Consider the following 15771-nt stretch of genomic DNA (forward strand, 5'->3'; position numbering starts at 1 on the left):
CCTGCTAGACAAGTGTTCTATCACTGAGCTATGTCACCAGCTGTTTTTTGATTTGTTTTGTTTTTAATTTCAAAACAGGGTCTCGCTAACTTGCCAAGGCTGGCCTTGAACTGACTCCGAAGTAGCTGAGATTAAAAGCATGCGTGGGAGAAGCGGCTGCAGCGCCGGACTGAAGAGGCAGGGCCTGAGACAGAGGCAGCTGGGTGGTCACTATGGCCGGGATCACCACCACCGAGGCGGTGAAGCGCAAGATCCAGGTTCTTCAGCAGCAAGCCGATGACGCAGAGGAGAGGGCCGAACGCCTCCAGCGGGAGGTGGAGGGAGAAAGGCAGGCTCGGGAACAGGCTGAGGCGGAGGTGGCCTCCTTGAACCGTAGGATCCAGCTGGTTGAAGAGCTGGACCGTGCACAGGAGCGCCTGGCCACTGCCCTGCAAAAGCTGGAGAAAGCTGAGAAAGCTGCCGATGAGAGTGAGAGAGGCATGAAGGTTATTGAAAACTGGGCCCTGAAAGATGAAGAAAAGATGGAACTCCAGGAAATCCAACCTATGGAAGCTAAACATATTGCAGAAGAGGCGGATAGGAAGTATGAAGAGGTGGCTCGAACGTTGGTGATTATTGAAGGAGACTTGGAACGCACCGAGGAACGAGCTGAGCTGGCAGAGTCCTGTTGCCGGGAGATGGATGGGCAGATCAGACTGATGGACCAGAACCTGAAGTGTCTGAGTGTTGCTGAAGAAAAGCACTGCCAAAAAGAAGACAAATATGAGGAAGAGATACAGATTCTTACTGATAAGCTCAAGGAGGCAGAGACGCATGCTGAGTTTGCTGAGAGATCAGTAGCCAAACTGGAAAACACTATTGATGACTTGGAAGATAAGCTGAAATGCACCAAAGAGGAGCACCTCAGTACACAAAGGATGCAGGACCAGACTCTGCTCGACCTGAAGGAGATGTAGAGCTCCCCAGTCGTGCCCTACCGCTGCTCCTCCCTCTGACCCGACACCACCTGGGGCCGGCCTGCCCGAGGCTGACCTCGAAACTGAGGGCTGATCTTTTAACTGGAAGGCTGCTTTCTCCTTTCTACGTCCTCTCTCCCCACCCCACCCCACCCCACCTCACCTGGCGCTCCTTGTCTCTGCCTCTTCTCAGAGCTTCCGGCTGGGCTAGAGGCTGAGCACCTTTGGGAACAAGATTCAAGGGAATGTGAGCACAGTGCGAAGTGTATTTAAAAGCATGTTGTGATGTGCACATTTGTAATAACTTTTTTTGTTGTAACAACCATTTGTAAAACATTCCAAATAATCGACAACTTCAAAGCAGAAGTCTGATTCCTTTCTCACTTTGGAAGGTAACTCAGCCTAATGCGTAGTGCCCTCTGCAGAAGAGGGAAAGAAGTAAGGGCAGCTGCCTCACCAACAGCCGAACAGCCCAGGGAAAAGCCACTGTAGGAAACCTGTGCTCTGCCCCAAGCACCAGCCAAACCAGGAAGGTGGTTTCAGGAGGAGTTAGCCAGAAACAAAAACCGCGCTACTCAGGTTTTGAGCTTTAAGGTATCTTTGAACAACTTTATTTTCATTTGCTACTTTTTTTTTTTTTTTTTTTTTTTTTTTGGCACCGGGGATCGAATGTGGGACCTTGCGCTTGCGAGGCAGGTGTGGTGCCACTGAGCTACCTCCCTGGCCCTATTTGTTACTTTTTTCATCAGAAGTGAGCAAATTAAGATGGTGAGACCTCTGAGACTTTTTTGTGTGTGTGATGTTGGAGACTGAACCCAGGGAGGGCCTTGTGGATGTTGGCAGGAGCTCTTCCACTGAGCCCATACCCGGCCCTGAGACCAAATTTTTGTCCCATTTCTACCCCTTCTCAGCTGCTCACTGAACGGATCATGTGTCCCTCCCTTAATCTTGAGGTGACCAATTAATTGTTCTCCTGCCTCCTTGAAAGAATAGAAAAATGATGTTTTTGCCACTGATTCAGCCATATGAAATTCATCTCCCTCTCTTCTGGGTCTGAAGCTGCTGTCTCTGAAAGTGCCATCTCATTGTGCTTTGTATCAGTCAGTGCTGGAGAAATCTTGAATAGCTTATGTACAAAACTTTTTAAGTTTTATATTATTTTGAGATTTTGCTTTAGGGTTGGAGCGCACAACTACCCCACCTGGCTGTGAGAGTTGGTAGAGTCTGTGGGCTGGCAGTGTGCTAATCTTTTGAAGTTTTTTCCATACCCACTTTTAGGTGAGGTTTCTGTGAGGTCTGTTGGGTGTACACCCTGCAGCTTATTGGCTTAAAATGTGTGCTCCTTTGTTGTGGTCTCTCTTTAGGGCCAGTCAGGAGAAAGAAGGACCAGAAGTGCAACTGTTTTGATACTGAATATTATTGCCAAGTGTCTTTTTGAAATAAAGAACCAGTCCCTCTTATTAAAAAAAAAAAAAAAAAAAAGCATGTGTGATCATGTCCCTACAGAATGCTCTTTTTGAAACAAGAAGTTATGTAACATTAAAGTTACGCAGAAAAGAGTACACAAAACTGTCTTTCACAAGAGAATGGCAGGGAGAGTTCTTCATTCCTGAAGTTGAGAAAGCTGGCTTCCTATAGTCTATGACCTCAATATTTTTAATGATAGCATACTCACTTCTTTTGGGTTTTTTTATTAGTACATGTTTATAGTACATAATGTTTACATTCCTGGGCTGGGGATTTAGCTCAGTGGTTTCATCACCTGCTGCACAAGCGCAAGGACCCGAGTTCGATCTCTGGTACCAAAAAAAAAACCAAAAACAAACTACATTCCTGTGGGGAGTAGGTACATGTACGTAACACATCTTCATTCCTTTTTCATCCCCTTTCCTTCCTTTTACTCCCCCCCCATTTCTTGATCCCCTTCCCATTTGAGAAAGGCTTAACTCCCTATTTCCTATTATCAATATTTTATTTTGCCCTTTATGTATAATTTGAGTTTTTTCTATAAGAGAAACTAATGTAATATTTAAGCTTGTGTGTCTGATGTATTTCTCTTAACATTATGGTCTCAAGGTGCATCCGTTTTCTGACACATGACTCAAGTTTATCTTTTTTATGGTAGCGTCGTACTGCATGTTGTGTGTAAATACCACATCAGTATCCATTCAACTGTTGATGGACATATAGGCAGCTTCCAAAATTTAGCTATTATGAATTGTGCTGCTATAAATATGGGACTGCTTGTATCACTGTAATGTGGTATCTTTAACTCTTCTGGGAAGATGCCTAGAAGGGGAATAGCTGGGTCAAATGAAATTTCTAGTTTAGTTTTTTGAGGAATCTTCATACTGATTTCCATAGTCGTGGTTGTGCTAATTTACATTCCCACCAGCAATATAGAAGGGCACCATTTTTTTTTTTCTGACAGCTTTACCAGCATTTGTTATTGTTTCATTTCTTGATGATGGCCATTCTTTCTAGGGTAATATGGAATCTCAGGGTTGTTTTGGGTTTTTTTCTAATGACCAATGATATTGAGCTTTTCTTCATGGTTTTATTGGCCGTTTGTACTTCTGTGAAGTATCTATTCATTTCACTTGCTCATTTTTTGATTGGGTCTTTTATTTTAGGGGTTCTAATTTTTTTGAGTTCTTTGTATATTCTAGATATTTATACTTTGAGGGGTAACTGGCAATTTTTTCCCATTTTCTATGGTTTTTTTCACTTTGTCATTTCTTTTGCTGTGCAGAAGGTTTTTAAATTGATGTGATCCCATTTGTTGATTCTCAGAACTATTTCCTGTGCACCTGGAATTCTGTTCAAGAGTTTTACCTATTTTGTCTTCCAGCAGATTGTTTCCGTTCTAATATTTAGATCCTTGATCCATTTTTATTTTAGTTTAGTACATGGTGAGAGGTATGGGTCTGGATTCAATCCTCTGCATGTGGATAGTCAGTTTACCCAACACCATTTATTAAAGCGACTATCTTTCTTCCATTGTGTGTTTTTGGCCCCTTTGTCTAAGATCAAATGGTTAAATGTGCTTGAGGTTGTTTTGCAACCTTTATCCTGTTCCACCGATCCATGTGTCTGTTTTTGTGGCAGTCTCCTGCTGTTGCTAATCATGGTAGCTTTGTAGTACAGCATAATTTTAAGTCTGGGGTTGTGATACTGCCTGTCTTGCTTTTGTTACCCAGGCTTACTTTTGCTATTCTGAATCTCTTCTGGTTTCATACGAATTTTAGGATTGTTTTCTCCACTTCTGTATAGAATGTTGCTGGTATTTTGATTGAGATTGCATCAAATCTCTATATCAATTTTGAAATATGGTGATTTTGACTATATCGGTTCTGCCTATTCAGGAACAAGGGATATCCTTTTATTTTCTGATGTCTTCTTTGATTTCCTTTTTTCAGTGTACTGTACTTTTCATTGGTCTTTCACTTCCTCAGTTAGGTTAATTCTTTTTTTTAAGTATTTATTTATTTTGTTTTTTGAGACAAGCTCTTGCTATGTAGTTCAGGCTGACCTCGAACTCACGGCAATCCTTTTGCCTCAGCCTCCCAAGTGCTGGGATTACAGGTGTGCACTAGTTAGGTTAATTCCTAAGAATGTATTCAATTTTTCTTGGTGTTATCATGAATGGTATTTTTTCCCTAATTTTTTTCTCAGGGGTTCATTATTAGTGTACAGGCGCTCTATTGATTTTTATGTATTGATTTTATCTCCTGCTGCATTACTGAATTTGATCATTAATTCTAAGAGATTTTTGGTAAATTTTTTTGATCTTGTATGTAGAGTATGTCATCTGCAAATAATGATCATTTGACTTCTTCCTTTCCTATACATATCTCTTTTATTCTTTTTCTTGTCTAATTGCTCTTGTTAATGTTTTGAGTACTATGTTGAACAAGGGTGGTAATAATGGACATTCTTGTCTTGTTACTGATTTTTCTTTTCTTTTCTTTTCTTTCTTTCTTTCTTTTTTTTTTTTTTTGGTACCGGGGATCGAACTTGGGACTTTTCGCTTGCAAGGCAAGCAGCGGAAACACTGAGCTAAATCCCTGGCCCTTGTTACTGATTTTAGAGGGAAAGATTTCAGTTTTTCCCCATTTAATATGATGTTAACAGTAAGTTTGTCATAAATGGCTTTTATCAGATTAAGATAAGGTTGTTCTATATGTATTTTCTTCAGGATTTTTATCATGAAATGATGTTGGATTTTGTCAAAGGCTTTTTTTTTTTTTTTTTTTTGGTCTATTGAGATGATCATGTAATTTTTATCCCTGCTTCTGTTTATGTGATGCATTACATTTATTGATTTGTATACCTTGAACCATCCTTGCATCCTTGGGATGAAGCCTATTTGGTCATGACTTAATGATCTTTTTGATGATTCATTACATTCATTACATTAGTATCTTGTTGAGGATTTTTGAGTCTATATTCATTAAAGAGATTGAGCTACAGTTCTATTTTTTTGATTGAATACTTGTCTTGTTTTAGAATCAGGGTCATGCTTGCTTCCAGGAATGACTTTGGGAATATTTTTTCCCTTTCGATTTTATTAAAGTGCTTGAAGAGTACTGGTGTTAGATCTTCACTGAAGTTTTTGTAGAATTCAGCAGTGAATACATTTGGATTTTGTTTTCTTTTAGTTGGTAGGTTTTTTTAAATTATTGCTTCAATTTCATTGCCTGTTATTGGATTATTCAAGGTTTTAAAATCTTCTTGGTTCAGTTTTGATAATTCATGTGAATCTAGGAATCTATCCATTTCTTGTGAATTCTCCAATTTACTGCTGTACAAAATGACAAAGTAGTTGTTAATAATCTTTATTTCAGCAGTGTTCATTGTGATTTCATCTTTTTCATTTCTAATTGCATTGATTTATGTGATCACAAGTGTTGAACATATTCATGCCAGTGTGACCTTCTAGCTCTTTGTGTTCAGAGGTTGTCCCTGCATATTATTTGTGACATGAGTTGATACTGGTGATTTGTCAGCCTTGTGCTAACCTTTCCCATGATCTTGGTGACTGAGAGTACATGTTTGCTGGCTGGGGTTTAGGGAAGGAAGGTAAGCATCACCTTGACTGCAGTAGCAATACACTTTAATTAACCAAACCACATTTCCTCTCTGTCTCTCTGTCTCTGTCTTGCTCTCTGACTCTGTCTGTCTGTCTCTCTCTCTCTCTCTTCCTCCTTGCCTCCGTCTCTATCATAAAAGTAAACATATTGAGCAGGGCATGGCGGCACATGCCTATAACCCCAGCTACTCAGGAGGCAGAGGGAGGAGGATTACAAGTTCGAGGTCAGCCTGGGTAACTTAGTGAAAGCCTGTTTCAAAATTTAAAAAATAAAATAAAAAGGGATGGAGATGTAGCTCAATGATAGAGTACTCCTGGGTTCGATTCCAAGTACCAAATATATATATATATATATATATATATATATATATATGTGTGTGTGTGTGTGTGTGTGTGTGTATATATACAATATATACGTATATATATATATTGAATATCCAAAACATGTTGTTTCATTTTAAGCTATAGAATAAATAAATCAATTGCAATAGGATTATTATTGATATGGGGGATTAGCAGGTCTTCTTTTTTTTTTTTTTTTTTGGTACCAGGAATCGAACTCGGGTCCTTGCACTTGCGCAGCAGGCAACAAAACAACTGAGCTAAATCCCCGGCCCTAGCAGGTCTTTGAAGTAGGGGCCTGAGGAAAAAAAGGACAGGTAGGTGCAACTTTTTGTGATAAGAGGAGGAAAGTAAATCAGACTGTTAATTAATCAAGCAAGCTAGTGTGGTCCTTGAGATAAGAAAATAAGATACACGGGCACACGGATTGAGACTGGTGCCTGCTAAGATGGCAATGGCAATGGCAGTGACCAAGAACTGACCCTAAACTTCCAAACGCACCACTGCACAGTAACTGAACCCCACTCAGCCCACAGACCCCACCCCTTCTTGAAAAAATTCAGAAATAATTGACGACATTCCTTTGAGACCTTATAAAAGTAAAATTTTTTTCAGGGTCCTCCTTTTTTCAGGGCTCTCTGTCTGTAGAGTAGCCAACTCTGCTGCATCCTTCCCAGGCTGGTCTTAACTAACCTACTCTGCTCATAGGATAGTCTGCTGTACTTCTTTTCGGTAACAAACTTTCAGTTTTGTTTTGTTTTGGTTTTTTGGTACCGGATATTGAACTCGAGATCTCACACTTGTGAGGCAAGCAGCAGAACCACTGAGCTAAATCCCCAGCCCCAAACTTTCACTTTTATTTAATCGTACTAGTCTGTGTATGGTTTCCATCTTACAAGAGGCAATTACTCACTGCCCGATGCCAGTGTCATTGTGAATAAAGAAAAAACAAATAAGTGAATTTTGAGCTCTGTGTCTCAAGTCCCAATTTTTCCCCACTCCTTCTAGTATTTATCTTTCTTTTCTGAACTGGTAGTACATGTGTCTCAGTCACTCTTACTATGACTGGAAAAAAAAAAAGAAAGCAAAGCAACTGTTTATCATTTCCCATTTTGTACCCTTTCCTCTAACCAAATAAGGAAAGCACCAGATCTACAGGAGCAACAGGCCTTTCTGTGAAACGGGAAACAGACAAAAAGAAACCTTATTGTAAAACGTATTTTGGTCCTCCAAGAAGAGAGCAACTGGATTGCTGAGCCAGGTACTGTGTGTTGGGGGAGGTGGGATTTTAAAGGAGTATTTTAGAGTCAAATATTAAACTCTGGGTTTCCATAAAGTGTGTGTCTGTCTGGGAGGCATTCATGTTGAGAAATGTGCTTTTGCATGGCTGGCTGGATTTATCTGCAGGGAAAACTGGATGGATAGTTAATCTGCTCTGGTGGGGTTCACCAGGTCTCTCTGAATTGATGTTTAAAGATACGTGAAGTCCAGAGGGGTACATTTGTGTTGGAAAGTGAAGGAAGAGACTTTGAAAACATTTCCTGGCATTACAGAAAGGAAAGCCACTCTTGTTGCCAATACTGTTCTTAGAATCACACACCAGAGCTTGGAAGAAGTAGGTGGCCTGGTTAGTCTATCAAATCCCTTGAGTTGCTGCTGAGAAACCGGATATTTGGGGAGACATTTGAAGGAGACGACCATTTCTAGGACACCTGTTTATGACACTGTCTTTCCACACATTATCTCAATTGATCTCTGTAACCCTTGTTTAGAGGCAGAAAATGTGGTAGAGAGAAGCTCAGTGACTTGTCCCAGGTCACACAGTTGATTGGCTACAGACACTATAAAACCTGTTCTCCTGTCACTACACTTAACAGCTTAGCACACTTCCATAATACTAATAGTATTAGTGGCAAGGGTTGAGTGGCTTAAACAACAAAAATTTATTTTCTTATAATTCTGGAGGCTGGGAGACCAAGACCAAGGTGGTGGCAGTTGGTTTCTTCTAAAGCCTCTCCCCTTGGCTTGTAGACAGCCACCTCCTAGAAATGCCATCCCCAGGTATCTCCATTTGTGTATCCAAATTTCCTCTTCTTTAAGGACACCAGTTAGATTAATTAGTGCCCATCCAACAGCCTCATTTTAACTTCATTATCTCTCTAAAGGCCTGTCTTCAAATACAGCCTACTTCTGAGACTCTGGAGTTTCAAGCATCAACATATAGATTTGTGTGGGAACATAACTGAGCCCATAACAGTGGTATGTAAAACTGCTATAGTTTAAAGGAGATCTAAGAACATTCTGGTCCAGAGCCTTTCTACAGGAAAGGAAGACAGATAACACCCACTAACCATCTCTGTCCCAAGTACTTTCCTTCACATTTAGTCTTCACAATAGTTCTAGGAGTTGGGTAATACGCATGTCCACATTTCAGTAAAGAGAGCAAGACCCAGGAAGATGAAGTAACATGTCTAGGGGCCCCCATCTAATAAGCTGCAGAGTGAGGATACAAATTCAGGTCTGCAATGCCAAAGCCTACACATTTTCCATTTCTCTGTGCTGCCTCTCTGCTTCTGATTATATATACTCTTTCCTTTATTTCTTTCCCTTTTTTTAAGGGAATAAATCCAGATTATGTGTCCTGAGGAACTTCTCTGTTCTCTGTGGAGCTCATATAAACATTGGAAAGAAAATAACACATTTTTTTTCCAGGTCGCTGAGGAACTGAGCTGTGGGCCGCTGGTATCACCATCCCTGGGCCTCCAAGGAGGAGCTGAGGATCTGACCATCTCCCCCTCGCCCTGGCCTCTAGCAGCTGGGCTGCACAGATACCTGGATCCACACCACAGTGGTGCAGGGGGTCATAAAGGACATTGTTCTGAGCTCCAGAAGATAGAGCAGAAGTGAAAGAGGGCCTCTCTGAGGATCCTTGATGAAAATTGAAGCCCGCTGGAAAAGTGAAGAAACTCTCTGCAATAAAGGCACACCAAACCACCATAGTTGGTAAGTTGGAGGGATCACCACCTCCCATCAGAACCTGGACAGTCTTGAGGGGAAGAGCAACTGGAACCTGCAGTAGAACCTTGCACAGTTCAACCCAGCAGGAAGTCAGGGAGCTCAACTTGGGCTTTGCAGCCAGAAATCAGCCCTAATCTCAGGGGACTGCTGCTGGCTTGCTGAGACTAATTGACTTAGATTTGCACACTGCTACCCATGTTGTCTGTTGTGACAGCAGAGACATACCCTGAAGGAGGCCCTTCATTTTTATTATTTTCAAAGTTATTTTTTTCTCTTATTTTTAATTTTTATTTTTCTTCTCTTTTCAAATTAATTTTTTCTTTTTTCTTTTCTTTCTCTCTCACTTGCTCTCTCTCTCTCTACAACCTTATTCTTTATCTCTCTCCCTTTTTGTTCCTGTTCCTGTCCTAATTCTGATTTCTTTTTTCTTTGTTTTTCTTTTCTTCTCTCTTTTTCCTTCTCTCAGTTGTCATTAGTTTTAAAGGAAAGTGAATACAGTTTTTAGCTCCCCTATTGCTGTTAGGTTGTTCTGTTCTTGTCTGTGTTCTTTCATTCTATCTTTCCCTCTTGTCTTCAACAGTTTGCTAGAGTTTGCGTGATCTTCCTGTGTCCTCTGGCCTCACTTGTAACTTTTCCCTATCCTTCTACCTATCTATCCCTCCCTACCCAACTCCTTCTAAGTCCCCATCCTGAAGGGTAAAGTTGCTATCTTGAAGAGTTTATTCACTATAAACATATTTTGGACTGGTCCTCAATTTTGATTTAATTCACACACTAAAAGTTGATAGATTAATAACTACCACAAACTGTCATTTTCTAAGCTGTGCTTGATGCTATTGTTGTTGCTGATTGTATCACTTGGGCTAAGGTGTGATTGATCTAATCAGTTGTCCTTCCTGGTATACTGAAAATGAGATTGCCTAAGAGTCAATAGAGACTCAAAACCTAAAGACCAGCTATATATGGAAGACACCTCTGAGAAGCAAACATTCCATAAAGGTTCTAAATAGAAGTAACAAAGATACTTACAATAAGCAATATTGAAGTATCAACCCAGGAATTAAAACAAAAACAGTACCAACAACATAAATAGAAATGAGAAGACACCTAAGCAAAATACAAACCCAGACTTCCAGCTCAGAAAGGCACAATCTGGGGGAAATGAGGTGGAAAAGTCTGGTAATCAACCACTTTGATGTCCTGAACTGATAGCACAGGAAGTAACAAAATAAATGAATGAGGCTCTAGAAAAATTCAAAACAGAAATAATTTCTCAGATAACTACAGAGATGGTGAGCAGAATGAAAGACATGATTAGAGACTCGAGGACAGAAACAGATAAAATAGTTGAGCTCAGGACCATGATGGAAGGCATGAATGCCCAGCATAGGAAGGAAATGGAATCCATGAAACAGATTCAAACAGATATCCAGGAGATTAAAAGCTCTGTTGAAAGTACTCTATATCTGATAATCTGTCTTCACATTTGCTCATCTGAGCAAATGTGAAGACAGATTATCAGATATAGAAGACAGGATGGCAGTCAGTGACCATGAAAAGAGAGATCTTTTAAAAATAGGGACAGGGCCAGGGATTTAGCTCAGTGCCACTGCAGCTACCTCACAAGCACAAGTTCCTGAGTTCAATCCCTGGTACCAAATAAAAAAAAAAACAAAAACAACAAAAGAAATAGTAAGGGACCATGAGAAATCAATCCAACAGCTCCTAGATGTCACAAAGGAATAATATAAGACTAATAGGAGTTCATGAAAAATCAGGAGAAAGAGCAAATGACATAAAAAAAAAAACTGTTCACAGAATTAATGTTGGAAAACTTCCCAGAGTGAAAGAACTGACATACAGATAAGTGAGGCATATAGGACTCCAACTAGCCATGATAAAAAAAATCTACACCTAGACATATAGTAATCAAGATCCCAGAAAACGAATAGAAGAAGAAAATACAATAAGCTGTTAGAGAAAAGAAACAAATCACATACAAAGGAAAGCCCATCAGAATCACAGCAGACTTTTCAACACAAACCCTCAAGTCAAAGAGAGGCTGGAGTGAGGTATTTCAAGCCCTAAAAGAAAACAACCTCCAACCTAGACTGTTGCATCCTGCAAAACTATCTTTCAAAATTAATGGGGAGGGCCGGGGATTTAGCTCAGTGGTTCCGCCACCTGCCTCGAAAGCAGAAGGTCCCGAGTTTGATCCCCGGTACCAAAAAAAAAAAAAAAAAAAAAAAAAAATTGATGAGGAAATAACATACTTCCATGACAAAGAACACCTGGGAAACTTAATGAATACCAAACGAGCATTCCAAACAATTCTAAACAATATCCTAGAAAAATACAATGAAAGTCACAACTCCATGGGGCCCAACAGAACAAATCCATTAGGCAAGGCAAGAAATTAAAGGGAGAGGGGAAAAAAAATAAAATAAAAGAGCCAACAACAGGAAAATAACAAGACAAGGATAAGTCAATACATATCAGTTATAACCATCAATGTTAATGGCCTCAATTCACCAATCAAAAGAAACACACTGGCAAAATGGATTAAGAAGCAAAATCCAACAATAGGCTGTATACGAAAAATGCACCTAGGGGCCAGGGATTTAGCTCAGTGGTTTCGCCGCCTGCTGTGCAAGCGCAAGGACCAGAGTTTGATCCCCGGTACCAAAAAAACCAAAACAACACAAAAAAAATGCACCTAGTTCAAAAAGAAATTCATAGACTGAAAGTAAAAGGATGTAAAACAGTTCTCCATGCAACAGGAACCCAGAAAAAAGCAGGGTTAGCTATCTCTCTTTTTTTTCTTTTGGTACCAGGGATCAAACTAAGGACCTTGCCCTTGCAAGACAGGTGGCAGCACTACTGAGCTAAATCCCTGGCCCTAGGGGTAACTATCTTATTTACAGACAAAGTAGATTTCAAACCAAAACTAATTAAAAGAGACAAAGAAGGGCACTACATCCTTGGAAAGGAAACAATCCAAGAGGAAGAGGTGACAATCATAAATATAAATGCACCAAATACGAATGCCTCCAACTGTACAAAACAAATATTAATGGACATGAAAAACCAAATAAGCACTAATACAACTGTAGAGGGGGACCTCGATACCTCACTATCACAAACAGACAGATGATTTAGACAAAAAATCAACAATGAAATACTAGAACTAAACGAAGCTTTTCTTTTTCCATTAAGTTTCTTGGTACATTTTAGGTATACAATACAGTTATATTCATCATTGGGATCTTGTACCTTTACATGATGTATCTTGGTTCTTATTTTTTCCCCATTTCCCTGCCCTCCCTTCACCCCCTCTACCCTTCCCTATTTACAATGACTTTGTTTCCATTTTTCCTTTTCTCATATTTTTTCCTTTCCCTTCTTTCCTTTCCCCTACCCCTCCCATGTCCCCTACTCCTTTAGACCTTTTCTTCCTATTTCACATTATCAATTATACATTTTGATCCTTATTTTACACTTTCAGTTTCTCACACTGGAGTAACTATTCGGTATTTGCACATGTGTGTCCTCTTTATTTCACGTAAGAGTATGGTCTCAATGTGCATCCATTTAGCTATAAATGTCTCTAATTTCTTATGCTTTTTTTTTTCTATTTTCAGCCCTAGTAATAGCTTAGTTTCTCATTCTTTATGGCTGAGTGGTACTCCATCTTATAAAAAAACCCCACATCTTCTTTACCCAGTCTCCAGTTGATGGGCAATTGGGCTGTTTCCATGTTTTAGCTATTACAAACTGTGCCGCTATAAACATGGGTGCACATATATCACTGTGGTATGATTCTTTTAATTCTTTTGGGAAGATAACCAGCAGAAGAATAGCTGGGTCAAATGGGGCTTCCAATCCTAGTTTTTTGCGGTATCTCCATTGATTTCCACAGGGTTGCACCACTCTACACTCTGACCAGCAGTGGAGCAGGGTTCCTTTTTCCCCACAGCCCCACTAGCATTTGTTATTGGTTGATTTCTTGATAGTAGCCATTCTTTCTGAGGTGAGGTGGAATCTCAGCGTTGTTTTCATCTGCATCTCTCGAATGACCACTGATGTTGAACATTTTTTCATGTTTATTTGCTGCTTTTACTTCTTTGTCTGAGAAATGTCTGTTCATTTCAGATGCCCATTTTTGAATTGGGTTGTTATATTTGGGGGGTCTGATTTTTTCAAGTTCTTAATATATTCTAGATAGTAGTCCTTTGTCTGAGGAACAGCTGATAAAATTTTTTTCCCACATTGTGGGTTGTCTCTTAGCTCTGTTGGTGGTTTCTCTTGCAGTGCAGAAGCTTTTTAATAAGATGAGATCCTGGATGTTGATTCTTTGTGTTAGTTCCCATGCTACTGAGGTTTTGTTCATAGTCTTTTCCTATGCCAATGTCTTCAAGACTTCTACCTAATTTATCTTCCAGCAAGTTTTGTGTTTCTGTTTTAATATTTAGATCTTTAATCCACTTCAATTTTAGTTTAGTGCATGGTGAAAGATAGGGTTCTAGTTTTAATCTTTGGCAGGTTGAAATCCAGTTTTTCCAACACCATTTATTGAACAGGCTATCTTTCCTCCAGTGTGGATGGTTGGCTCCTTTGTCAAAGATGAGGTAGCTGAGTATGTCTGGAGTTGTTTCTGTATCTTCTAATCTATTCCACTGATCCTCAGGTCTGTTTCTTTGCCAGTACCATGCTGTTTTTTATCACAGTGGCTTTGTAGTATAGTTTCAAGTCAGAGATTGTGATACCCCCTGTCATATCCCTGTTGCCTAGAATTGCTTTTGCTATTCTAGGTGTCTTCTGATTCCAAATTAATTTTTGGATTGTTTTTCAACAAGATACTGGCAAACAGAATACAGAGGGTCATCAAGAAGATCATACACCCTGACCAAGTCAGATTTATCCCAGGGATGCAAGGATGGTTCAACATTTGTAAATCAATAAATGTAATACACTATATTAAAGACCCAAGGACAAAAACCATATGATCATCTCAATAGATGGAGAAAAGGCATTTGACAAAACTCAACACCCATTCATAATAAAAAAAAAAACCCTGCAGCAAATTGGAACAGATGGTCTTTATCTCAACCTGATAAAGGCTATCTATGAAAAACCAACAGCCAACATCATACTAAATGGTGAAAAACTGAAAACCTTCATGCTAAAATCAGGAACAAGACAAGGATGTCCACTATCACCACTCCTGTCCAATATAGTTCTGAAAACATTAGCCAAAGCAATTAGACAAGAGAAATAAATAAAAGGAAGATAAGAAAGAAAGAAGCTAAACTGTCATTATTTGCTGATGATATAGTACTCTACATTGAAAACCAAAAATCTCTGCCAAGAGACTTCTAGACTTAATTGACATATTCAGTAGCTGGATACAAGGTCAACACTCAAAAATCAATAGCCTTCTTGTACACAAATAAAAAACTCACTGAGAGGGCCGGGGATTTAGCTCAGTGGTTTCGCCGCCTGCTGTGCAAGCGCAAGGACCTCCATCAGTAATTTTAATTGATTATTTTAGCAGACAAATGACTGGATGAGCAACCTTGGGATTAGTTGATTCTGTGTATGTGAATAGGAAGAACTTCTTGGCTTCTTCCTCTATCTTCTTCCTCTTTTTTCTGTTCTCTCTTAAACTTTGACCTTATCGGTGGAGATGGTTCATCCCAGACCCTTCCCTTTTGGGGGTAATAGAGAAGGAGAATAGTGGTTGCTATTTACTGAATCCTCTCTGTGTGTCAACCAATAAGTCAGTGGTAGTGCTGGAATCTGAACCCAGGTGCTGGTACCAGAACTGGCCTTGCTCATGCCCAGTGGTGCCCCAACTCTCTTTTAGGACATTTCTCCCAGGGCTTCTTCCTGTCCTGCTTTCTCTGCCTAGAAATGACCTTTTCCCTTTTCTGCCCTATGACCTTTGATTTCCTTCAAATACTAAAGTCACTTCTTCCAGGTAGAATTACATGTCCCTCTGTGAGTGTTCCCCTAGAACAGAGAGACCTGGAAACTTCTATTAATCTTGACCCACAATAAAAAATACATTTTATGTCGGTCATGGTGGTGGAGGCCTATAATCCCAGCACTTGGGAGGCAGAGCCAGGAGGATTGCTGTGAGTTCGAGGCCAGCTTGGGCTACATAGTGCGTTCAAGGCAAGTCTGAACTACATAGGGAGACCCTGTCTCAGGAAAAAAAAATGTTTTTACATTACTATCCAGGGCCAGGATACATACATAATTGAAATGAAAATTTCAGGGAAAAAATACACTGCTTCTGATAGCTTTAGTTCCATTCCTTATTTTAAACTATGTTGATTGTGACGCACTTAAATTATTATG

At 39.8% G+C, this 15771-nt stretch overlaps 1 protein-coding gene across 2 annotated transcripts; it reads left to right on the top strand.

Moving 5' to 3' along the window:
- Positions 1–212: 212 nt before the first annotated feature.
- On the top strand, positions 213–956 carry LOC101713035 (tropomyosin). Of its 2 annotated transcripts, XM_004839270.4 has the most exons (2): positions 277–344; positions 476–956. In XM_004839270.4, exons 1-2 carry the CDS (start codon positions 277–279, stop codon positions 954–956), a joined length of 549 nt encoding a protein of 182 aa, XP_004839327.1. The 2 variants fall into 2 exon arrangements, with proteins under 2 accessions (XP_004839326.1, XP_004839327.1); XM_004839269.3 differs by having other exon boundaries at positions 213–956.
- Positions 957–15771: the final 14815 nt, after the last annotated feature.

Source organism: Heterocephalus glaber, unplaced genomic scaffold, assembly GCF_053883595.1.
Source record: "Heterocephalus glaber isolate CG9 unplaced genomic scaffold, H.glaber_assembly_v1.0 deba00001457, whole genome shotgun sequence".
NCBI lineage: Eukaryota > Metazoa > Chordata > Mammalia > Rodentia > Bathyergidae > Heterocephalus > Heterocephalus glaber.

Excerpts from the sequence above, each read along its gene's own strand:
- LOC101713035 (XM_004839269.3), top strand. The coding sequence starts at position 213 with ATGGCCGGGATCACCACCACCGAGGCGGTGAAGCGCAAGATCCAGGTT.